Source organism: Cajanus cajan, chromosome 11 (genome assembly GCF_000230855.2).
Source record: "Cajanus cajan strain Asha chromosome 11, NIPB_CcT2T_4, whole genome shotgun sequence".
NCBI lineage: Eukaryota > Viridiplantae > Streptophyta > Magnoliopsida > Fabales > Fabaceae > Cajanus > Cajanus cajan.
In genome coordinates, this window is record NC_138527.1 from 46,115,249 (window position 1) to 46,142,740 (window position 27,492).

A 27,492-nucleotide genomic window follows, 5' to 3' on the forward strand; every position below is an offset into this window, starting at 1 on the left:
CTTAGTTGAATGGTCTATTGTATGAGTTATTGGACAAATGATATTTTTCTTTCTTTTATTTATCTCTTCAACCCAAGTAAATTAATGAAAAGTAAAAGGACTTGCATTTTTTTTTCTTCATCTATATTTCTTTAATTCTCCCATCTCATTGTTGCGTGATAAAACAAGTGCCAAAACCAAAAGTGCTAATTCAGTGAGTGAGTGGTATTTTGATTGATTACTATTATTATAATACTATAAGGGCAAAGGTACAAGTGAAGGAATTGAATTTACGGATAAAACGGTATTTATTTGAATGAAAAGGTTTCGCGGGGCGTCGTGAAGATGGAGGAAGAGGAAGACGAAGGGGTTTGGTGTTCTTCTGATTCGGGCGACGATGATGTCGAAGAACGGAAATCGCAGAATGTGGATGCCCTGATCAGGTGAGGTATTATTATTTTCGCAGTTATGAACATGAATTTGAGATTTGATTTATACATTTAAAATTGTATTGAATTGCAGGGGCAACCTCATCGTGAAGAGACAATCGTTGCTACCGCGAGTTCTATCAGTTTCGCAAGGAGCCGCTGTTTGTAGAAAACCCTTTAAACCTCCGTGCTCTAAATCTGATGCTTCTGGTTACAATCAAGACCTCACTCGTAGGCTTTCCGCTCGCAAAAGGTTTGTTCCCTGGGGTTCTTCCTCTGCTCTTCCTAGACCTGCGTTGGAGGAGTTGAAATTGAACGTACCAGTCTCGGTCACCGAAAGCCATGTCGAGGAGGTCAAACTCTCTTTGCCCCCGGGTATTGATCCTCTTGTATTGTGGCAATGGCACCCTCAAGACTCCGACAATGGCCCTCCCGAAGCTAATTTCACCACCATAACAGTTGACCCCTTTCTTGTTCGTTTCCTTCGTCCACATCAGAGGTCGGCTCATCACACTTCAGCTCAATCCAATTTCAAATAAACCAAATAAGCATTTCTTTTTACTCTCTTTTGATGCAGAGAAGGGGTTCAGTTCATGTTTGATTGTGTCTCGGGGCTGTGTACCTCACCAAATATACATGGATGCATTTTGGCAGATGATATGGGGTAACTTCTTTCTTTTCAAATCTTGTCACTATCAGTTGTCACTGTACGCTTTTCTACTTTTCTTTCATTATACGGCTCCCTTTGTTGCACAGTTTAGGGAAGACATTGCAGTCGATCACATTACTATATACTCTAATTTGTCAAGGGTTTGATGGCAAGCCGATGGTTCGAAAGGCCATCATTGTGACTCCGACCAGCCTTGTCAGCAATTGGGAAGCCGAAATCAACAAGTGGGTTGGAGAAAGAGTTCGTCTTGTTGCTCTATGTGAAAGCACGAGAGAAGATGTTATCTCTGGAATTGACAATTTTATAAGTCCACAAAGCAATTTACAGGTGATATTTCTTGAATTTTGTTTGAATAGCTTGAACTACATATGTACTAACATAAAATCCCCCAATTTGCAGGTGCTCATTGTTTCATATGAGACATTTCGAATGCATTCGTCAAAGTTTAGCTCTAGTGGCTCATGTGATCTTCTCATATGTGACGAGGCTCACAGACTGAAAAATGATCAGACCATAACAAACCGGGTATTGTAATTTGTAGAGTTATTTTATTTCCCTCCTTTACTGGCATGTTTCTGAGTTTCTTACATAACTTCCTGGATTAGGCATTGGCAGCTCTCCCCTGCAAACGTAGAATTTTGTTGTCAGGAACTCCTTTGCAAGTGAGGATCTATGCACGAGTATCCATTTATCTTGTCACAGTAGAATCCAAAATCCTCATATGTTTTTTATTCTTTTATATTTTTTTTGGAAATATGTCACTTGCAGAATGACTTAGAAGAATTCTTTGCAATGGTTAACTTTACTAATCCTGGAATATTGGGTGATATTGCGCATTTTCGACGTTACTATGAGGTACATTTATATATTGGGTGCACATTGGATTGCCATTTTAGATTTTGGATGCGCATTGTTTCGAAAGCCATAGCTTGTCCTATGTTAGAAATTACCAGGAATTAGGTAAGAGGAATTATCCGGTTGTTAGATTTATAGTATTTACAGAATATTCTGTTAGACACCGATAAGATAACAAGATAAACCAAATTCAGAATGTTTTCATGAAATGTGATACTGCAATGGGTTCCCCCTTCTCTTTGCTTCTGATCTTTAGTGTTTTACTATGGCTTACTTGTATTGTGAAGGCACCGATTATTTGTGGAAGAGAACCTGCTGCCCCCCCAGAAGAGAAGAAGCTAGGTGCTGAACGCTCTGCTGAATTAAGTGTTAATGTTAATCGGGTAATGCATGTGATTGAGATTCCACTCTGTATTATTACTCATCACTAGTAATTGAAATCGTAATTCTGTTTGATAACTAAAATAATTTATTATATAGAACTGATAGCTGAATGGTAATCAAATGCAACTAATTTCATGTGTTTTGATAATAAACTATACTTTTGCTTTCCTGAAGATTGACCAGACTATGTTTTTGCAGTTCATATTAAGAAGGACTAATGCATTGTTATCAAATCACTTGCCACCTAAGGTATTGTGCTTTTCTTTAACTTTCTACCAAACTTACTGAGTTGTTGCACTATTCAATCACAATCTTATGCTTTAAAGAAAAACAATAACTATATGTGTGCAATCCTTTCCCCCCCTTCATTTTCAATTTTAATGTTCTTGAAAAATTAATTATCTATCCTTGCATTGAATAATTAGAAGTGTATGTGTTTTTTTTTTTAATACGATAAATTAAAAGAAGAAATTCATAAAGACAAAGAGGTGAATACCTATGTAGCATGGATTTAGACACGACACGGACACAGACATGAGGATACAACAAAATTAAAAAACATAGGACACGTGGACACGATAAATATATAACATATAATACAAATAACATGACAAAATAATTATATATTAACATGAAAATAACTTACTAAGTCTCAAAAACAAATTATTAAGAGGCATCATATTCTACTACAAAAAATTCTTTTTTTCTTTTTTTTTTTAAATCTTGAATCCTCCCTTCGTTATTTCTATTTTTATTAAGATTTTTCTTTTCTACTATGTGAAGGTTAAGTAAGGAGAGATGAGAATGATTCTCTTCCTTGTTTTTGTTTTTATCAAGATTTTTTTCTTTTTTAAAGAAAAAATCTCAAATCGTCCCATCTTTATTTGTATTTTTATTGAGACTTTCTTTTTTTTTTTTTAAAAAACAAATCCTCAAATTTTTCCTTTTTTGTTTATGTTTTTATTGAGATTTATTATTTTTAAAAAAAAAAAAACTAAAATTCTTCCTTCTTTGTTTATGTTTTTATTGAGATTTTTTTTTAAATCTTGAATCTGCATATTGAATAGTGTATCGAGATGGAAATGTGTTCATTTGCAAGTGTCTGCGATGGGACATGTCAGTTTTGTAGGTGTCCGTAATGGAGACGTGTTCGATTTGTATGGACATGATTTGCCGAAGTGTTTGAAGCACGTTTGTGACGTGTCAAAGAGTGTTAAACTTGGGGACATAGCAGTCCCATGTTGTGCCCATGCAACATAGATGAGTACACAGTTAGGAGGATAAGAGATCCTTTTTAGAAAAAAAAATAAAACAAACAGTAGAGATCAAATTAAACATCAATGAATCTAAGCTACTCAATCCCTCAATGTATTTGTAAGAGAAAACCTTCTAAAAGACTAAGCTTTACATGAAGTAGAAGCCAAACGCCAAATTTTATCCCAAAGAAGCTTCTCATTGAAAGAAACCTTGAAAGATGTGAGAATTACACAAATTGAAGATGTTTGTTAATTCTCACTGCCACCAGCCAGATCAAGTAAAGTAGCTTTTGCATAACAATAAATCTTTAGGGTTTGGTAATGGCATATGATTCCATCAGAAGGTAGATTTCAGCCCTTGATTGTAGAAATATTTTAACATATTATAATTTCTTTCATATTATTATTTTGGCTGAAGTTAGGACCCTTAAAGCACATGAAAAGTAACTGTGTAGTTAATTGGTGATTAACTGTGCTCTTAAAATTATGTCCACAACCTATTTCTTTTGTGGTGCAGATAGTTGAAGTTGTTTGCTGCAAGTTGACTCCACTACAGTCAGACCTATATAAACATTTTATACAATCCAAAAATGTAAAGTCCATTTTTGATTGAGCAAACATATATTTTTCACAAGATGTTTTACACTGTTGGATATCGATAAAACAACATTAACAAAATTCAAAACTGAATCGATTAGTCCATGTCCTCAAAAACAGGTTAAGCGGGCAATTAGCGAAGAACGGAAGCAATCAAAGATTTTGGCTTACATTACAGCTCTCAAAAAGTTGTGCAATCATCCAAAGGTATGATCTGGAACTTTTTTTCTGGAGGAGGGTGGGGGAAAGTTGTTTTATTGGTCCTTTCTGTATATTTTTTTGGTAAAGTTCAATTTGTAACTAAATCGGCTAACTTTTTGCTCGTACATAATAATAAATTGTGAAAACTCTTCTCTCAATGCCATTTAAATTGGCAAATAGACATTTTTTTAATCTCTCATTTTCATCCATTTCCTCTTATCCTCTATTAAAATTTGTGAAGGAAATCCATTTTCTACTTTCATGTATGATACGGTAAGTTTTATACATTCTATCATCCTCACAGAACATAGTGTGTTGTAGCTTATCTATGATACCATACGAAATGGGAGTCCAGGAACTTCAGGTTTTGAGGACTGTATCCGATTCTTCCCTCCTGAAATGTTATCTGGAAGGTACATAATATTAGTTTAAGTTTCAGCTATTCATTTGACGTCTTAATTCAGTCATCCTATAAGGGTATACATTGTAGGTCTGGCTCATGGACGGGAGGGCATGGAGCGTGGGTTGAGCTATCCGGTAAAATGCATGTCTTAGCAAGATTACTAGCTCATTTACGCCAGAGAACAAATGACCGCATTGTCCTTGTCTCAAACTACACTCAGGTATATGGTAACAAATGAAAAGTTTGATGTTACATTGAGGTCCTCCTTTCTAATAGTAGTTGTACCTGATTAATGTAACGGTTTAGAATGAATTAAGATCCATACTTGTATCAAATGATTTATTTTTGTGAATAAACAATTTTATGTAGTTTGAGGTCAGTTCAGGTAGCATCCTGTATATAATATTTTTCTAAAGAATGAATCTCACAAGCCTTATGTTTTCAGTTATTACTACCAACAACATTGCGTAGATAAACTGATTAGTGTTGGGTAGAAGTCACACCCTCCTTGTGGGATGGCACTTGATAGAAACCATTCCTCCAAGTGGAGCAAACCCATTCAAGTCTATAGTCGGAGGCCCAAGAATAAAACCCAATACTGAGTGTTAGTGAGACTGCTGTTAGCTAGGAGGGGTATTTTGGAAATTACAGATTCTGTTATTAGAAAGTGAGGGTTGGTTATATATTCCTTTGTAATAATGATGGGACATCTTTTAGAAATTGGTTAGTGATATTGGGAGCAGAGAGATACTCCTCTCTTGCTTGGGAGAGCCTTGCTCTCTGGAAATCTGGTTTCTTTCCTCTCTATTCTGTTATTTTCTATTTCCATTGCAGGTACCTCTGATACATATTGTATCAGCACTTGAGTCCTTTCTCTTGTTATCCTCTAAAGATTTTTTATATAACAAAATATTGTAAATATCAGAAATATTTAGAAGATCTAGAATATCTTTAGATATTGGTTCCCCTATTTCCTTATTATTTTGTTTTCCTATTTCTTTATTATTGTTATTTCCTTATTTAAGCTTAGCTGTTTACTTTATATATAGGGATATTAGAAAATGTACAAAATAGATAATTAATATACAGTTTCTTTTTTCAATATCCGAGCTCCCGATCTTGGGAGTTCTGTTTCTGCTTATCAATATTGGCGTATTTTTCGTTGCTTGATATTTTGACGTATTGTCTGTCACTGTAATTGCGCACGGCACTGCCAGTTGTCAGACCAAGAGGTGCAACTTTCCTTTGCCCGTTAGATATAAAAAAAGGCTGTTTGTGTGCACTGTTCATCGTGGTACTGTTCATCATGTACTGTTCACTGTTCACTGTTCACTTGGTAATGTTGATAGATTCCAAGTGATATTATAGAAAGATTGAATAGTATGAAAAGAACTTTGGGTCTAAGCCTTGTATATTATTCAGCAAAAGTCTGGATCAATACAAGTAAAAGGAAAATACAATGAGGTATTCGAGAGACTTCTCTCCTATGATTCTGTTATCCTCCGCCCTCCACTAACTCCCTTCTTTTTTCTATTTAAAGACCTATTCTGTTACAGTTCTGTCCCCCCTTCTATGCCTAGTGTAGACTCTCTTAACTATTGGTCTCCTATCAATACTCCCCCCTAAAAGTTTCACCTTGTCCTCAAGGTGAAAATCTGGAAAATGATGTTGAATGTCCTCAACAGTTTCCCATGAATTATCACAATCGGGGAGCTGGGCCCACTTTACTAGCACTTCTGCGTGTCTTAGCTTGTTGTAAAGCAGAGCCAACACATCCTCCAACTGAGGATAAAGTTCCAATCCTCTGTCAATGTTGCTGGTAGTTGTTGCGTATTAGAATTATGTCAGTCTTGGAAAGCAGAGAGAAAGAAAATAGAGGGAGAGCAGAATTAATCAGAAAGAAGTAAATTGTATATTCAGTCGTTAATCAGAATACAATTGTCCTATTTATATGTTTCAATAGCTTCAAGGAAAGCTATTGAAACATTGACCTGTTGAACAAGTAATTAAGCTAAAACAGAAAAATACATAACATAACAGGCTGGAATAATAACCCTATACAATAACATATCTAATACAATTTTAATATAAGGAGTAAAGATATACTCCAATATTGCGGTTGATATTCAGCACGAACTGCTTGCTTCAGCTTGCTAACATGGAACATTGGATGGATCTTACAATCAGCCGGTAAAGACAATTTATAAGCCACTGACCCTACTTTCTCCAGCACCTGAAATGGGCCATAAAATCTAGGACTTAATTTCTCATTTCTCCTCTTAGCTAAGGATTTCCATTTGTACGGGGAAGCTTTGAGATACACCCAATCTCCTTCCACTAAAGTCACATCCCGTCTATGCTTATCTGCTTGTTTCTTCATCCTTTGTTGAGCCACAATCAAATTTTGGTGTAACTGGTCAAGCACAACATCTCTATCTTCTACCAACATATTAACTGCCTAAACCGTAGATGGAAAAGTGAGTCCTTTAATGATGGGCGGGGGTTCTCTTCCATACAGAGCCTTGAATGGTGTCATTCCTATGGAGATATTAAAATTGGTATTGAACCATAATTCTGCCCAACACAACCATTTAGGCCAAGAACGAGGTTTATCCCCTACAAAACAACGTAAATATGCCTCAAGGCATCTATTAACTATCTCCGTTTGCCTATCCATTTGTGGATGAAAAGCTGAACTGTATTTTAATTTGGTACCCGACTGTTTGAATAATTCTGTCCAAAAATGGCTGAGGAAAATTTTGTCTCTATCAGATATAATTGAAGTCGGAAAACCATGTAATTTTACTATTGCAGTGATAAACGCCTCTACCACACCTCTTTAGCAGTAAAAGGATGCCCCAATGCCATAAAATGAGCATATTTCGTTTACCTATCAACAACCACCATAATAGTGTCTTTGCCTTGCACTCTAGGCAACCCTCCAATGAAGTCCATAGAGATGTCAGACCATACCTTTGAAGGAATGGGTAAAGGTTGTAATAAACCCGCTGGGGATAAGGTTTCATATTTATTCTGTTGGCACGTAATGCACTTGACTATAAATTGTTTGATATCACCTTTCATACCCTCCCAATGGAAAACAACCGAAATGCGCTTGTAAGTTCTAAAAAAACCTGAGTGGCCTCCCTGAGGTGAAGAATGAAATTCTAAAAGAATAATAGGAATTCGAGAAAAACGCTTAGGTAGCATCAACTTATCCTTGAAGAATAATAGGCCCTTCTTCATAGAAAAATTTGGAAGGGTCTCAGGTTGTAAGGTGACCTTTTGTATAAGTTGTTTCATGCTTTCATCACTTGCAAGTTCTTTCTCCCATGCCTCCCATTCAGCTAAATTTAATCCTGACAAAGCTGAATACATCATTTGTCTGGAGAGGGCATCTGCTACTCTGTTTGTACTTCCGGGTTTGTATTGCACTTCAAAGTCAAAACCAAACAGTTTGGATGTCCATTTAAATTGATCCTCCCCCATAATTCGTTGATCAGTAAGAAATTTTAAGCTCTTTTGATCTGTCTTGATGATAAAATGCTGACCAAGGAGATAATGTCTCCATTTCTGTACTGACATTACTATAGCCATCAACTCTCGTTCATAAGCTGATTTTTGTTGAGCCCGTGGTGATAATTTCTGGCTAAAAAAAGAAACAGGTTTCCCTTCTTGTAACAAGAAAGCCCCCACTCCTTTACTAGATGCGTCTGTTTCAACAACAAATGGCTTGGAGAAATCTGGAATAGCCAAAACTGGCAAAGAAGTCATTGCTTGCTTGAGCTGATTGAAAGAACTTTCAGCCTCTTCAGTCCACTTAAAACCATCTTTCTTGAGTAACTTTGTAAGAGGCCTTGCTATCAATCCGTAACCTTTCACAAAGCGCCTATAGTAACCTGTGATACTTAAAAAACCTCTCAACCCTTTTACTTCTTTTGGGGTGGGCCAATTTACCATCACTTCTAACTTCTTTGGGTCGGCTGAAACCTCTCCACCAGAAACTATATGCCCCAAATATTCTACTTTTAAAACTCCAAAATCACACTTCTTTTTATTAACCACTAATTTGTGTTGCTGTAACAATTGAAAAACCTTCCCCAACTGCTTCACATGACTTTCCTCGTCCTTGTTGTATATTAGTATATCGTCAAAGAATACCAAAACAAATTTCCTCAAATATGGTTTTAGTACTTCATTCATTAAGGCTTGAAAGGTTGAAGGTGCATTGGTCAAACCAAAAGGCCGGAAAGCTGTTTTGGGTATATCTTCCTTTCTCATCTAACAATTCTTCTATTAGTGTAATTGGGAACTTATTAGGAATTGTGATCTTGTTCAATGCTCTATAATCCACACAGAAACGCTAGCTTCCATCCTTCTTTTTAACCAATATAATAGGGCTAGAATAGGGGCTTACGCTAGGCCTTATGATTCCTGTTTTTAACATGTCAGCTACTAACTTCTCAATTTCATTTTTTTGAGAATGAGGATATCGGTAAGGTTTGAGATTGGGAATTACTGCACCTTCCTTCAATACTATTGCATGGTCTTGTCTTCTCTCCGGTGGTAACCCTTGTTCAGCTTGGAATACTGCCTCAAATTCTTCCAAAACTTCTTTTATAGTTGCTGGAATCTCATTGTCTCCTATCTTTTCTGGTTGTAGAAGTAAACACTCCACTATAAAACCTTCATCCCTTTCTTGTAACTCCCTGATAATGTTTTTTGCTGATACTTCACCTTTGCAAAGGGTAGGATCACCCTTCAATGTATATTTGATTCCATCTTTCTTAATTCTTAAAGTTAGGTCTTTGAAATTTGTTCTCATTTCACCCATATCCTCCAGCCATTCCATTCCCAAAACTATGTCCTCCCCATCCAAAGCGAACACATAAAAATCTGCCTTGAATAACATGTTCTGCATCTTCATTTGTAGGCCCTTACAAACTCCACTGGTTTTAATCCTTTGCCCCCCTCCAACCTTCACATAGTAAGGTATCGTAGGTTCTACTGATAGCCTTAAATTTTCCACTAACTTTGTAGATATGAAGTTATGTGTTGCCCCACTATCAACAAGCACCAACACTTTGTTTTCCAAGATTTCTCCCCACATCATGAATGATTTTTTTGATGTCAATCCAGCCATGCTACACAGGGTCAAACTTTTAAATTGAACCTCCCAAACAATCTCTTCCTTCTCCCTGTCACCTTCTTCCCCTATTTCATCATCCTCCACGATCATGATCTTAAGCATTTTGTTTTTTGCATACTTGTGGGGGAGAATATTTCTCATTACATGTAAAACAAAGACCTTTCCTCCTCTTCTCATGATACTCCTCATCAGGCAATCGTCTTGAACCACTAGGAATTTTACTTCTTTCATCTACAATTGCTCGGTTTTGTATTCCCTCCTTATTTCCTCCATCATTAGATCGGAGCCTATTATTTCCACCAAACACATTTGATCCAAAATTACTGTGACCATCCGTTGGTTGGTTTGTTCTCTGGTTTCCCGCACTACGATTTTGGAACTGGGTTCTGTGTTGGAAATACTCACCTTTCTTATTGCTGATCCCATTCCTTTCATCAATCAGTAAAGCAATGTCCATCATCTCCTTTAATGAAGAAGGCCTATGAATCCTTACTTCTCCTCGAATTTCCTCCTTGAGATCATTAGCAAAAATCCCACTTAAGTATTGTGGCTGGTTGATCTTTAATGGGCCCGCCAATACCTCAAATTGCCTCTTATATTCCCTTAAGAACCTTCTTGCTTCAACCCTAGCAGAATTTCAAATGAGTTCTCTACCATTGTCGGTTGAAATCTTTTCAAGATTGCTTCTTTAAATTCTTCCCATGCAATATTCTCGGTGCAAGATTCCCACCATTGTAACCAAGAAAGGGCTTCTCCTTCCATTGCCACTAGAACGACTTCCATTTTTTCTAGTTCATTGATATTTCTCAAGCGAAAATATCTCTCAATTCGACCTATCCAGCCCGGTGCATCTTCTCCTTCGAAAATGGGTAATTCCATCTTCCTGAATTTCTCAGTAATCTCTACACTCATTGAATTGGAACTCTTGTTGCCTTCTTGGTTCAACTCCCCATGCGTGTTTCCTCCGGCATTAGCACTATTACTGTGGTTTGTCCCATTTGCCCCTGAATTAGGGTTACCTTCATGATTACCCAACATCTCACAAATTCTTTGTAATAATCGATCTTCCATCTGTTGCAGTGAATCTTGTGTTCTTCCCTCAGATTCATGAAGTTCCCTCTCCAATGCTTCGATTCTTGCATCCATCTTCTGGCAAACCATGAATTTCGTAGATGGATCGTTCTGCTTTGCTACAAGTTGATAGATTCCAAGTGATATTATAGAAAGATTGAGTAGTATGAAAAGAACTTTGGGTCTAAGCCTTGTATATTATTTAGCAAAAGTCTGGATCAATACAAGCAAAAGGAAAATACAATGAGGTATTCGAGAGACCTCTTCTCTCCTATGATTCTGTATCCTCCGCCCCCCCACTAACTCCCTTCCTTTTTCTATTTAAAGACCTATTCTGTTACAGTTCTGTCCCCCTTTCTATGCCTAGTGTAGACTCTCTTTTCACCCGGATATTTTAACCTTCATTAAGGAGATTGTTTCAAAACCCTCCTTTGATTCCATGAGTAAGTCATCCGGTTCTTGTGTCTTGACTATGAAGGCTAAGAGTTCTTTTAATATTTTTGGTTCTGTTTCTCAAAGCATATGGGTTCTTGATTCTGGGGCAGCAAACCACATGACTTTGTTCCCTACATACTTTACAACATACACTAGAGCATCTAACAAATAACTTATTACAGTTGCTAATGGAAATTGTGTTCCTATCGTTGGATTAGGCAACATCCAACTTCAGTCATCTCTATCCCTACATAATGTTCTTCATGTCCCTAAATTAGCTAATAATCTCATCTCTATACATTGGCTTACTCAAGATTTAAATTGCTCAGTAAATGTTTTTTCATTCTCATTGTCTTTTAAGACTTTGCCTTGGGAAAGACAATTGTTAAAGAGCAGGGTGGGTTGTATTTTTTGCAACATAAAACAAATGACAATATCAGAAAAAATGAGATGTCTTCTAGTCACCAAGCAACCTCAAACACTTGGGCTGCCTCACAAATTTGGATTCATCAAAAGCGTTTTGGACATCCAACATTTGGTTTACTTGAATCTCTATTTCCACATTTGTTTACGAAAGAGTCTGTTGAGTCTTTTAATTGTGATATTTGTCAAGTTTCTAAGCACCATTGTGCATAATTTTTACCTAGTAATAATAAAAGTGTTTCTCTTGTTGATCTTGTCCATTTTGATGTATGGGGGGACCTATTGTTGAATCTATTTCTGGAGCCAAATGGTTTGTAACTTTCAACGATGATTGTACCCATCTGACATGGACTTTCCTTTTGAAGCACAAATATGAGGTTTGTCAAATATGTCAATTTTTTCGCCTTGTCAAAAATCAGTTTAGTAAGTTTATCAAAAGAATTTGGTCAGACAATGGAACTAAATATGTTAATCTTGAAATTTCTAAGTTTGTTATAGCGCAAGGTATTATCAATGAATTAACTTGCGTTAATACTCCCAAACAAAATGGAGTCACCAAAAAAGAATTGTCACCTACTTGAGGTTACCAGAGCTCTACTCTTACAAATGTTTGTCCCTAATGTCTACTATGGAGAAGCTATTCGAACTATCACTTATCTTATTAATATGTTACCCACTCGTGTCTTACATGTTGATCACATGTTGTTCATTTTTCTCTTCTTCCCTACTATTAAGTCTCCCATGTCGTGTGTTTGGGTGTGTTGCATTTGTTCATTCTCATAGTCCTAATCGTGGCGAACAAAATCAAAAGTTTTTAAATGTGTCTTTATTGGTTACCCCTCTAATAAAAAAGGGGTACAAGTGTTATCACCCTCAGAGTTATCTTTATTTGGTTTCAAAGGATGTTACATTTCATGAAACTGTCCTTCTTTGTCAGCCCTAAACTTTAGGTGGAGAGTATTCTAGAAGTTGAGTCTATCTTTAGATAATTACCTCTTCAGTCCTTGCATGATGCCCAAGATGCTAATCTTGAAGAAGCACAAGAAGATCACAATGATGTAGAAGAAACAAAGGAAGATCACAATGATGCAATAAAAGAATATTGATTCTTTGGGAAGAAATATGAAAGGCAAAAGAAACCCATTCTGCTCCCACAACCAATTGAATTGTCAGAACTAGAGGTAAATGTTCCTAAGGATGATAATGATGATGAGAAAGTCATAGATGGTATGCCTATTGCCTTGAGGATAGGGAAGAGATCATTTGTCAAGTATCCTATTTCTCAATTTGTTTGTATTGACCATATTTTTGTTTAGCATTGAAGCTTTATTGCAGCCATTGATGCAATCAAAACACCCATGTCAGTCAGTCCAAGAAACTCTGACAAATAGAAATTGGCTCAAAAACCATGAATGATGAGATGGAGGCATTAGAGAAAAACTCAACTTGGGAGATTGTTGATAAATCCAAAGACAAGAAAGTTGTAGAGTGCAAATGAATATAAGTGAAGTATAAATTTGATGAGACATTAGATCGATACAAGGTAAGATTGGTGGCCTAGGGGTTCACACTAACCTATTGCATTGACTATGAGGAGACATTTGCTCCTGAAGCAAAAATAAATGCAGTAAGAATCATTCTCTCGCTAGCTACCCACTTTGGTTGGAATCTACAACAATTTGATGTTAAGAATGCCTTCTTGCATGGAAACCTGGAGGAGGAAGTCACATGAAGATTCCCAAGGATTTGAATCTCATGGCAAAAAGAACAAAGTGTGTAGGTTGAAAAAGGCTTTGTATGGCCTCCAACAATCTCCTCGAGCATGGTTTGGAAGATTTAATCAAGCCATGAAGTTCTTGGGATACAAACAGAGTCAAGGTGATCATACTTTATTCATAAAACATTCTCATGATGGTAAACTCACCCTTCTTGTAGTACATGTTGATGATATGATTGTTGTAGGGGATGGTGAGGTAGAGAAGCTAATTCTAAAAGAAAAATTGGCAACTCATTTTGAAATGAAGGAGTTGGAAAAACTTAAGTATTTCCTTTGAATAGAGGTTGCATATGCCAGAAAAGGCATCTTTATTTCTCAAAGGAAATATGTTCTTGATCTTTTGAAGGGGACAGGAAAATTGGGGTGCAAGACTACAAGGGTGCCCATTGAGCAAAATCACAAGATTGGAAGTGAAAAAAGTTCACCTCTAGAGAAGTCCCTATACCAGAGATTGGTAGGGAAGTTGATATATCTATCACACACTAGACTTGATATTGCCTATGTGGTTAGTGTAGTCATCCAATTTATGCATGACCCTTGTGAGAGACACTTTCAGGCAAGTCCAAGGAAGTGACTATTATTTAAAAGAAAAGTTCCATTGTGCATGGAGATATACACTGATGTTGACTATGCAAGGCTCGTCACAGACAGAAGATCCACTTCCAGTTATTGCATGTTTCTTGGTGGAAATCTAGTAAAATGAAGAAACAAGAAGTAGAATGTAGTTGTTAGATTTAGTGCAAAAACTTAGTTTTGAGCTATAGCACATGGCATATGTGAAGAATTATGGATGAAAATTATTCTTGATGACTTTAAAGTTATATACGGAGGTCCAATGAAATTGTTTGTGATAACAATTCGGCTATCAACATTGCTCATAATTCAGTTCAACATAATAAAATGAAACACATAGAGATTGATAGACACTTCATCAAAGAGAAGTTGGATGGTGGCCTTGTAGTTACAACTCATACCTACAGGAGTTCAAGTAGCAGATGTCTTCACAAAGGGACTTTATAGTGCTAGATTCCAAGATCTTATTGGCATGTTGGGCATGATTGATATTCATTTACCAACTTGAGGGGGAGTGTTGTAAATGTCATAAATATTTAGAAGACCTAGAATATCTCTAAATTTAGATACTGGTTTCCCTATCTCCTTATGTGAAAATATGAATTATATTTCTTTGAATAATACTAGATACAATAGGGGAAATAAATAGGAAAGGGGAAATAAATATATACATTAATGTAGCCTAAAAATCAAGGGAATAATTGTCCGTATAAATGCTATGGCTAAATAATAACGGTAACTAGGAATAATACAGATTCTAATTATAATTAATTCTGGTAAGTTGTACACAATCACAGATTCCGATTGATTTGTTCTATTTTTAACACTCCCCCTCAATTTGGGTGGTAGATGTCTATCATACCCAGATTGGATCTAATGCTTGCATAAGTGTTTCTTGGCTACTCCTTTAGGTGTTTGATTTGATCATAATCATCTCCTGTGATATCAATATCATCAACATAGACAATGAATAAAGTTACCTTCCCTTTTATGGAGTGTTTGATAAACATAGTGTTGTCAAATTGACATTGATTGATCCCATCTTCCTTGACAACTCGAGTTAGTCTATCAAACCATGCTTTCAGGGATTGCTTGGGGCCATAGAGAGATTTTCAGAGCTGGCACACCATGTTTCTGGTACTCGATGATTCAAGTCCGGGAAGAATTTGCATGTAGACTTCCTCTTCTAACTCACCATTTAGAAAAACATTCTTTATGTCTAATTGGTGCAATGGCCAATCTAAGTTTGCAGCCAATGATACAATGACACGGACTTAATTTAGTTTGGCCATTGGTGCAAATGTTTCTTCGTAGTCCACTCTATATGATTGGGTAAATCCCTTTACCACCAATCAAGCTTTGTATTGGTTTATGTTGCCATCAACATTGTGTTTTATGGAGAATATCCATTTACATCCTACAACCCTCTTCCCTTCTAGTAAGGTAGTGATCTCCCATGTGCCATTTTTAACTAGGGCCTGAACCTCTTTTGTTATCGCTTTTGCCTATTTGGGTTGATGGAGGGCCTCTTGAACATTCTTTGGAATGTGGATGTTGTCAAGGGTTGCTACAAAAGTCCTATACTCATGTGACAATTTTCCATAGGGCACATACTTCTCAATGGGGTGTTGAGTGCAAGTTCTCACCCCTTTCCTTAAGGCAATGTGAATATCAATGTTATTAGCAAGTTCAAGGTCAGGGGCTACATTACTTGGAGGAATTTCATTTTTTGAAGACCGGTTGAACTCATGGCTTTGCCTTGGAATCGTGCTTAGCTTTACTCCCCTCCTCCTCTTTTTGAATTATGTCTTCCAATTGTCTCCTTGTGCAACAAGGCCTTGATTCTGCTGAGATGAAGTATTTTCCCTTGCCTTTGTTGGTGTAATTTTTGCTCCATTATCATGTTCATTTGTTGTTGCAATTTCTTTTAGTTCAAGTGTAGTTTCAATTGAATTTTCCTGTTTAGTTCCTTCTATAGTTTCCTCTAGTTCAAGTACAACCTCAGTTGGTTATGCATTTGGAGTAAAAAACCCCAAATGTTGGGATTTTGCTACCACATCAGTTGGATAGGTTTGCTCCCCTTGAATACCAACTTTGGGGTAATAAGGTTGATTCTCAAAGAATGTGACATTTGTAGTGTGGTAAAAAAATTTATTTGTAGGAGAGTAACATTTATACCCTTTTTGGTGAAGAGAGTATCCAAGAAAAATATACTTGATGGATTTTGGGTCAAGTTTGCTGCGGTGAGGGTTCAAGTTTTGGACAAAGGTTGAACATCCAAATATTCTAAAATGAATGGAGGTGAGGGTTTTGCTGGTTGGGAGTGTTGAGTGGGGGGTGTCAAACTTAAGGATATGAGAAGACATTTTGTTTATAAGGTAAGTTGCAGAGAGGATAACTTCTCCCCAAAATTGTTCTGGTACATTTGTAGATAACATGAGTGATCTGGTCACTTCTAGCAAGTGCCTATTCTTTCTCTTAGCGACCTTGTTTTGTTGAGGATTATCCACACATGATGAACTTTGGTGGATGATGTCATGTTGCTGAAGGTAGGTAGAGTGGTAGTATTCTTCGCTATTGTCAGTTTTGAGCACCTTAATTTTGCTTTGAAATTGTGTTTGCACCATGTTATAAAATGTTTCAAATATTCTTCTAACTTTTGACTTTTCTTTCATAAGGAATGCCCATATGTCACTGTGTATTAGGTAGAATGGTTTGGGGGGCTTGTAAGGTTGAATTGGGTAAGAGTTGTGGGTATGTTTGGACAATTGGCAAATTTCACATTGAAAATGCTTGGAGTTTTTATTGAATAATGAAGGGTACAATTTCTTTAGATACATAAAATTGGGGTGGCCTAATCGATAGTGCCACAAAATTACAGAATTTTTGCGACTTGGGCCATCTACTGTACATGAATTTGATTTAGGTCCCTTCTTTGACTCTTCAACTTGAAAGAGGTAGAGTCCAACACTTGAACATTGTCAATTGTCTTCCCTGATTCCAAAATCTAAAATTCACACAGGTTAGGAAAAAATTTAGTGACATATTTCAAATCTCTTGTCAATTTGCTAATGGATAGTAGGTTACAATCAAGTTTAGGCACAAAAAGGATTGATTCCAATGTGATATTTGGTGAGATGATGACTGAATCTTTACCTATGACCTTAGTGAGTGTACCATCGACTATTCGAACTATAAAGTTATTTTGACACGGAGAATAACTATCAAACGTAGTTATGTCACTGGTCATGTGATCTGAGGCTTCTGAGTCAATGATCTATGTTTTTGGTTTTTCCTTATTAGTGTTTAGAGCATGTAAGAAATTACCTTTTTGTGTCATAGTTGCTGTACCACTTTTTCCTGCACCAATCATGGTTTGTTGCAGGATTTTTTGGAGAGCTTCCATTTGTTCCTTGCTGAATGGAGATGGATCAGAGTTTACCTTAGTTTCCTGGTGGTGGGATGCTGTGTTACCTCCGCTTTTTTATTTATTTATTTCTGAACTATTTTGCATCGGCAAGTTTGTTGTGTATGGTCCAACATGTGTCCTTGGTGTGACCATTGCAAGTTTCTTCCTTTGTGATGGTCGAGAGGGGTTTCCTCTTGCTGCCATTGCTGAACTCTCATTAGATGGGATTGGAATGGACTTTCTCAGCATGAGCTTTCTCCTACTCTCTTCCCTTTTTACCTCTAAGAATACTTCTTGGATGTTTAGGAGTGGTTTGGTTCCAAGGATCCTTCCATGGACTTCATTGAGGTCTTGGTTCAATTCCAATAGAAATGTGTAGATCCTATCTCTTTCCACTAGGACTTCATACTTCTTCTTGTCCTCAGTACAACACCAATCCATATCTATGTATATGTCCAACTGCTGCCAATGACGATTGAGTGTGTTGAAATACTTAGTGACTGAGGACTCTCCCTGTCGAAGATCATGAAGTATGCTTTTGATCTCAAAAATGGCAGAGGTTTGTCTATGTTGGGGTAGATCTCCTTCACTGCATCCCACATCTCCTTGGCAGTGTCATAATACATGAAATTTTCCCCAATTTCATTGGTCATGGTGTTGAGCAATCATGACATGACTGGGCTGTGTTTTCCAGCCGCTACTTTTGGAGGTTTGGGTCCCCTTTTTCATGACTCTTGGAGTCTCCTGTAATATAACCTTCTTTCCCTTTTCCTTGGAGGAATATCTTGACTGATCGCACCCACAAGGTATAGTATTGACCATTTAATTTGTGGTCAGTGATGGGAAGAATTGACCCTTCTATGGAGCTTGTTTCGAACGACCTAGTCTACACCTTGGGTGAACCTATTGGTTTCCCCTCTTCCATGGTTGTTGGTGCTAGGTTAGGGATGGTTCAGATCGAGCTCTGATACCATGCGAAAATATGGATTATATTTCTTTGAATAATACTTGATATAATAGGGGAAATAAATAGGAAAGGGAAAATAAATATGTACATTAATCTAGCCTAAAAATCAGGGGAATAATAATCCCTATAAATTCTAGAGCTAAATAATAATGGAAACTAAGAATAATACAAAGTCTAATTACAATTAGTTTTGGTAAGTTGTACACAATCAGAATCAGATTCTGATTGATTTGTTCTATTTTCAACACCTTATTATTTTGTTTACCTATTTCTTTATTATTGTTATCCCCTTATTTAAGCTTAGTTATTTACTCTATAAATAGGGATACTAGAGGATGTACAAAATAGACAATTAGTATACAGTTTCTTTTTCCAAGTCAAAACAACGATACCACACCCTTACTTGAAATTAGAGAAGAAAGTAAATACTGAATTGTTTTTGTTGATTGAAATGTAAAAAATTGATACAAATATATAGATCCTAATGAGACTACCCTAATTAAGGAGTTAAGGAAATAAATCACAAATAATGAGGCTACCCTAATTAATGAAAAACAGAAACAAATCTCAAATTAAAACTATACACAACCAATTCCCTAGTTACAGTAATTACAATCATAACCATACTTAATTGCATATGATATCTAATGTTATCACATTCAGCTACACCAACACTCTCCCTCAAGCTGGATGTCCATCATTTCCAACTTGCAAGTAAGATTGCGAAATCATTTTGTGGAGAGCCCTTTGTGTTAAACACATCTGCCAGTTGAAGCCTGGAAGGGATGTGCGTGGTAGTTATTAGATCACTCTGAATTTTCTTTGACGAAGTGTTGGTATATCACCAATCTCCGTATGATTGATTTTGTCATGCTGTACTGGAAAATGTGCAATGTTGATGGCATAATTATTAACACAATATAGCCTCATAATAGATTTTCATACTCTATTCTGAGGTCATCAAGTATGATCATCATCCACAAGGACCACAACACCTCAAATTCCGAGAGGCATAGCTTGAAACTCAGCCTCTGCTATAAACAAGATTCCACAGTTATAAAAAAACTACACAAAAGAAATTGTTTCTCCATGGTAATTGAATCTTTCATGCTTCCTTTTGTTACCTTCTACTTTTGTTACTCTGCCTCTGCTATAAACAAGATTCTACAAACAAAAGAAATTGCTTCTCCATGGTAATTGAATCTTTCGTGCTTCCTTTTGTTACCTTCTTTTTTTATGCTAAACTATCCCCAATGTAACAGACCCTCGATCTTTTTTCTCAATTGTGTCGGGAACGAAGGTACCCTCACTTGAGGCTTGATGGCACTACATCAATCAGTAAAAGGCAGAAAATGGTCAACTGCTTTAATGATCCATCCAAGGTAAAATGCTTACCATTTTATAATTTTCCTCTCTTGAAATTCATTAAGCATCGCATGTGATTGCCTTTTGATAAAAATAATTGGCATATTGCAGGACGAATTTGTTTTTCTCTTGAGCAGCAAGGCTGGTGGTTGTGGACTCAATTTGATTGGTGGAAATCGACTTGTCTTATTTGATCCTGATTGGAATCCCGCAAATGATAAACAAGTAATACCCTCGGTTTAGTTGTGATAGCTGAAATAATTATATGCATTCCTTTCTCTCTCTCTCTCTCTCTGTTATACACGTTCTTTTGTTTGCCATTCTTCCCCACCAATAAACAGGCTGCTGCAAGAGTATGGAGGGATGGACAGAAGAAAAGAGTTTACATTTATAGATTTTTGAGTGCCGGAACAATAGAAGAAAAGGTATATGTTGTTGTGATAATTGACTAAACACCAATGTATCTTGGATTTTTATTCATTTAGCTTCTGTTCCTTCATTCAGGAATTTTTATTTATATTCTTCCTTTACTAAACTGTTTAAATTATGTGTAGGTCTACCAGCGTCAGATGTCAAAAGAAGGGCTGCAAAAGGTCATTCAGCAGGAGCAAACTGATAGCCTTGTGGCACAGGTCAAAATTGCTGCTTCTCCCACGTGTTCTAGTTGATGCTGCTTATTCCATGTCTTACAATCTTAATCATCCTGTCTTGCTGTTTATTTTCAGGCTAACTTTCTTTCTACAGAGGATCTTCGTGATTTGTTTACTTTTCATGCGAACATCAAGTAATGCATTCCTTTCCCCTTTGATATATATTTAGTTATTTACTGCATTAACACACAAATGTGCAAAAGATTCATATGCATTTGGCGCATGGAATTTAGTCGAAAGAAAGAAGGAGAAAACTAGATAATTGATAATAATTCTCTCAAATTTTGTGGTGAAATTATCAAGATTCTTCTGATGTTGAATGATGCCTAGATCGAATGATTCAAATTCTAATTGTGATATGATGCTAAACATCTCAAGATATTTGAAATAATTGAATTTGATTAACCAAAGATGTAAAGGAGGAACAACAATGACAAGTGTCTGGAAAAGTCAGCACAGCCACTGAAACATTTGAATCTGAACATTTTTTGATGCTATGTCTTTGAGATTATCAATTTGAATATGTTTTTCTTCTGTTTCCCCCACCAATTTGTTAATAAATGTGGTTGGTCATGGAATCATCTTGATGACAAATAAAATAATCATAAAAGAATTTGGTCATGGTTGATACTGGTGGTGTGATAGGGTGAAAAGAAATGACACCCCAATTCTTATGTACTGTGTCTATCATAACACGGATCTGTGATCTTTACTTAATTCTCAGTCTAATGTCTGCTTTATTATGTATCTTTAGGTCAGAGATTCATGAAAAGATGCAATGCAGTCGGTGTCAAACATTCGACGGCCTTCAAAGCACTGAGGGTCAATCAACAACAACAGATAGTGAATCTGATGGAGAAACCTCTGATATAGGTGGATTTGCAGAAACTGCTGGCTGCTTACAGAATTTAAAAAGATCAGAAAAGCAGGTTGCTTTTGTGTATTGTAGATAAAGTTTATGTAGAGTTTAAACTGGGTCAGGTCTCCATTTTGGGCAGATATCTTCCATTCTCTTTTATAAGCAAAAAATATTACACATATTTATGTTTTAAAATATAAGCAAATTCGAACTATTCTTACTTCATTTAATTATACTCTTCCAAAAATATTCTCCATTTAATGTATGATTCTTTGGTTGCAAACCACTCTTGGGAATTTATAGCAAGGACAATTTTAAAAAAATATTATGGGATTAGTAAAATTCAATGTAATAAACTAATTTCTTTATATGTGTGAGATTTTTTTTTTGCTTATATTAGAGAACGGAGGGTGTAATAATTCTAGTTTTGACTCTTATATTTCCTTTTAACAGGTAGGGAGCCCTTTGGAGGAGGATTTAGGAAGCTGGGGCCATCATTTTTTCCCAACTTCTGTACCAGATGCTATCCTACAGGCTTCAGCCGGTGATGAGGTGTGTCATAGCATTTTCTCGCATTTTCATTCCCTTCTTTTTTTTTTCCTAAAATTCAGCAATAGTAAAATCCTATTTAGTGCATAATTTGCAAATTTTCAGTGCGCTAAGGGTTCCTAGTGCTCACATTATTGCATTCCATTTTGCTAATGTCTAAAATTGTTGGAGTTTAAGTGTGAAGTGAATCTCATATCATAAAGTTGAATATGTTGAGTAATATATAAGTGAGAAAGACTCATGAATTTGACGCTTTGAGGTTCTAGATTAAGATGTGATGTCAAGTTCAATTGTGTGATTTACTCACTACTCGTTGATAAGGTTCTCTCCTGTTTAAACTCCCTAATAGAAATTACATAAGTTTAGAATATATGCATTGGTAGTCTTACATTTATAGTGTGTTTGGAAACTCGTTGAGAAAGATTTCAAAGAAGGAATCACTTTTGGGATGTGTAAGCTATAATTATTAGCTTCTAAAAATCACATATAAGATGTGGAAGACCGCATCGAAATGTGGAGTTAAACATGCTATTATAAGTGTTAAACTTGCTAAACTTCTGGTTGCCTTTTAACTTCATGTATACCTTGTGTTTCCAGTTTTTGTATTAAATGAAAAAGTGGAAACATTTAGATAAACAAGCCATCTCCATATGCTTATCACGAAAATTTTGGAAGTCGTCTTCAGAATTTTACCTCATATTCCCAAGGAACGGAATGCCTTCCATGACAAGATTATCGCAAACAGTATGATGTGTGATACCGGTTGAATACAACATGTACTTACCCGTAGTAGCTTTGTTTCACCTTGGATTTAAACATGTAAAAGCCTAAATAGGAAATTTGCCCACGACTTGTAGGATTACTCCTGTGAGTCCTTGCATAACACTTGAAAGTTGAAAGGAGCAAAGGCTGTTGCATTCACTGCTTTATATTTTCAGGTGACTTTTGTCTTCTCAAACCAAGTTAACGGACGACTGGTACCCATTGAGTCCAACATCAGTCCCAAGGTACAGCAAAAGGAATTACTCAAGTCAAAGCAGAACGGTAAACAAAAACCTATGCCTTTTTCTTTACATAACAGACTACCACCGCAGTCTGCTTCTGGTATTGCTAGTAATAGTATGTCATCATCCACTCCCAATGCTTGGACGAAGGAAACACTAAATTCTATCGGGATTACCAAAAACATTTCCATGAATGTAGCATTTGAGACCAACTATTCTCTTGCAGGTAACATATTACCTCTGAAAAGATCATGCCCTGCTAATATCAATGATGATAATTTTGAATAATACTTCGTGTGTTTTCACCTGGTTTGATGTATTTACACTCGTCTATCTAGGAAATTAGCGACATTTTATTGTTAACAGCAGAAGCTAACAGAATTTAACGGTGCTCTTTTTTAGAACATAAAATATAATAATAACCATTGATTAACAAATCTACTGTCTACAAAACTTTTTCGGTTAAAAAAATACTAATGCTTTAATTTTATTTTACTGTCGTTTATCATCTAATAATTATTTGATAAATACCGTTACTGATTTTGCAGCAATATATAGACAACATTGTAAGTTAAATAAGCTCCTTGTTGAAATACATTTGCGACAATATTATACTATTTTCGTTCTTTTATAATAATCATTTAAGGTTGGTTTACATATATTAAAAAAAAGTAATAAATTTTTCTATTTTCTATAGAATGATTTTAATATTTTTTTATTATACTTTTTTCATTTTAATTTCATAATAAATGTATATTAGTTATCATGTAAATTAATTAAAAAATAGGTGAGAAATAAGAGTATAATCGATAACATAATTAATATCATCTTAAAAGTTGAAAATGACTAATAAATAGAAATAAAATTTCACTGAAAATATGACAAATAAAAATAAACAGGGAGTATTATTAATTTTATGTAGACAAAGCATTATATATAGAGAGAGAGAGAGAGAATGGATCTGTTTATTCTAGGAGTAAGTTTACTTAAACTTACTTTGTTCAATGATTCATGCTTTTCATTAAATTTTAATGATTCAACCATTGGATTAAAAGTTCTTAATGTATAGATCAAGTTTGTAAATTTTTAAAAAATTTAAAATTCATTTGATATTTCATTTCATTAATTCAAATTGACAGATAATTATAAAATTATTTTATGCATTGATTTGAATTAATAAAATGAAATATCAAATAATTTTTAAATTTTCTGAAAATTTGTAGGCTATGCATTAAAAACTTTAAATTCAACTATTAAATTGTTAAAATTTGATGTATAATATAAGTTATTGAATGAAATAAGTTTAGATAGATTTATTCTTGGAGTAAACAAATCCCTCCTTTTATATATATATATATATATATATATATATATAATTCTTTATCTACAGAACATTAATACTCCATCTATTTATTTTTACTAATTGAACCAACGTATATTATCGTATTGATTAGGGGTAATTTACTTTAAATAATTATTACAGTATAATTTAAAATTAATATAAAAGAGCTGGTATTGTATTTCTAATTTACTAATATTTAATTGAACCAAGTTCTATTACCGTACTTGGTGGTAATTTATTTTGAAATGGCTATTCTAATATCTTGTAAAAAAAATAGTTTCGTAAGTAAAGTGAAAAATATTTTTCATATACTAAATTCATGTTAGAATATTATAACCTGCAAGGTGGGTATTATTGTTTTTTGAATTTAATTCATCTGCTTCTATAGACGGCAAGTTGTATTTTATGCGGGATAGAGTAGCCAATCATTTTAATCTTTAATAAATAAATATTTAAAATTAAAAATGTTAAATCAGTCTTTAGAATATTAATAAATCGCTAAATTTTATTATCTATTATTATTATTTTAATTTTTAATAAAAATATATTTTTTGAATTAATGTTTGTCAATTTATACCCTTAAGGTTTATTTGACATTTTCATAGTTTTAAGAACTCAATACTTTTTTTTAATTCAGAGAACAAAATAATCATTTAATTACTGAACTAATATCACTCATATCCTATATATAAGAAATTATGCACTCTGGTAGGATTATATTGTTTGTTGAGGATATTGTAAATTTTAATGGGAAAGTAATACTATTAACTCTACGGTTAAATACAACCTTCCTCTCGTTTATATAAGAAATATATGCTCTTTTTTAATTCTAATTCTAATTATAAAAAAAAATGTACTTTAATATATATTAATTGTTTTTTTTTATAATTTTAATTCATGGTTTATGAAACACATACTCAATCCTCATATAAATAGATATATTTATTGTCTATTAATAACACAAGTCATAATTGATGTAAAAAAAAATATCTTCAGTCAGTGTAATGGCATTAAATATAATAATTATTTAAATCATTTAATTCATAGTATTTTGAGAATGAAATTTAAATTCATAACATTATTAATTAAAATTAGTTAATTTAATTATTTTTTATTGAATTTGATAAATTAGTTATTTGTTTTTTTTTTCTTTTACAAAGGATTGTAGCCGTAGGTAGTAACTTCTATTAAAATAATTTTAGATATTATTCATCAAGATTTTTGGCATGGAAAATCACTCCATACAACTTCTTAGATTACCTTTACATTTAGCAATCATTTTATTCTATCAAAGTAGTGTGCGTTGCCACATTAGTTTGTAAAACTAAGGAAAACTAAATTCCAAAAGGGTCAAATAAGTTTTTAAATTTAATATTTTCATTTTGGTTTTTGAATATATATATATATATATATATATATATATATATATATATAATTTTATTCACATGTTTTTTATTTTAAATTGAAATTAATGTGATAGTCAATATTTACTTTCACATATTCTTAAGGGGGTGTATTGGTTTAGGATTTCCTAGGATTTTAAAAGACTTTTTTTTGAGTAAAAAAGTTCATTGGTATTCAATCAGGATTTTATGTCACTTAAAAACAATCCAGTGATATTCAATATGGATTTTCAAGATTTTTTAAAGAGTCCATTAAAATCCATTAGTATTCATTTGAGATTTTTTACAACTTAAAAACAACCCACTTGTATTAAAAAATATAAGGATTTTAAAGGATTGTTGTGTGTGAGAGATTTTGAAGGACTTTCTAGTGTTATCTATAAATACCAAATTCATAAAACAATCTCATCCAAACCCATTGGATTTTGAAGGATTGTTTAAAGTGACTTTTCAAGAATTTTCAAGTGAGTTTTTCATCTTTTTTTTTCTATGCTTCTGTCTTCTCTATTTTTTCTCTGCTAATAATAATGCACTATTGTTCATTGTTCATATATAATATTATAGTACTGTTCTCATCCCATTCCCCTATTTTGTGAAACTCAGATATGTAAATGATAGTGTCATTGACTTGCTTTATTTTTCTGTTCGTTCTCTTTAATTGACTTGCTTTATTTTATTCTATGTAGTTGAATTTGTTCTTTTATATAACACAAAAAAATGCTTGAAATTTTAACTTTTAAGTGGCAATTTTTTTATAACACACGTCAAGAAAAGAAAAAGGTGAAAGATGAAATTGATATCATAATCTCTATAATATATATATATATATATATATATATATATATATATATATATATAAGATGAATTTGTTAGGGTTTCTGTGACTAGAATGAGATGAAAATAGATCTTAGTTGGGGGAAGAATCATCTCAGCATAAAAACTGCGATCTCTCTCTTTTCCTTAAGTTTGTTATTCTTATCCCTCATCCTTTTATGACGCAACAATTATTTTATTTTTTTTACTATGAATTTTTATTTTTATTTTTATATTGTGAAATTAGGACTTTTTTATATTTTAAAAAAAGAAAATTAACATAAGACATTATTGTATCTAATTTTTTAGGATTTAGGATTTATGCCTTCATTAGCTTATTTTTTAAAAGAGGAAATATTGTTAAAATATTTGTTAGAATAATTTACATTTATAAATATCGTTAAAAATTATCATATAATATATAACTAAAATAATATATATATATATATATATATATATATATATATATATTCTATATATCTAAATGCTTATTCTTTAAATAATAATAATAATAATAATTATTATTATTATTATTATTATACTAATATTATATATATTGCATATGTAATTAGGTAAATATTTTTTTGTAGATTAATCGACGCCAATTTTTAGCTCCATTTTGAGGTGTAAGATATCATCTACAAGATTTTGCAGGTAAGGGTAATGACCCTGAAAATGAGAAAGAATTGCTCAATCTTCGTCATGCGTCTTTAAGGAATGTGATCAAGAGAATATTTGGTATTTTTAAATCAAGGTTCACAATTTTTAAGTCATCACCTCCATTTTTATTTAAGACACAAGTAGAACTTGTGTTAGTATGTGCAACATTACATAACTTTCTACATAAAGAATGTCGTTCTGATGAATTTTCAATTAAAGCGGTGGATGAACCTTCATCTCCAACGTTACCAGTTAATGAAGATCATACTT

General features: G+C 34.2%; 1 protein-coding gene across 2 annotated transcripts; it reads left to right on the forward strand.

Moving 5' to 3' along the window:
• The first annotated feature begins 144 nt into the window (after window positions 1-144).
• RAD54 (DNA repair/recombination protein) lies at window positions 145-23,441 on the forward strand. Of its 2 annotated transcripts, XM_020381530.3 has the most exons (22): window positions 145-422; window positions 502-906; window positions 985-1,071; window positions 1,164-1,404; window positions 1,477-1,602; window positions 1,683-1,739; window positions 1,846-1,932; window positions 2,220-2,315; window positions 2,515-2,565; window positions 4,090-4,164; window positions 4,290-4,376; window positions 4,692-4,783; window positions 4,861-4,993; window positions 19,840-19,959; window positions 20,054-20,167; window positions 20,284-20,367; window positions 20,497-20,574; window positions 20,668-20,726; window positions 21,347-21,521; window positions 21,905-22,003; window positions 22,939-23,044; window positions 23,231-23,441. In XM_020381530.3, the coding sequence occupies exons 1-22, from the start codon at window positions 325-327 to the stop codon at window positions 23,290-23,292; spliced, it is 2,532 nt and encodes an 843-aa protein (XP_020237119.2). In that variant the 5' UTR covers window positions 145-324; the 3' UTR covers window positions 23,293-23,441. The 2 variants fall into 2 exon arrangements, with proteins under 2 accessions (XP_020237119.2, XP_020237118.2); XM_020381529.3 differs by having other exon boundaries at window positions 147-422; window positions 22,939-23,441.
• Window positions 23,442-27,492: the final 4,051 nt, after the last annotated feature.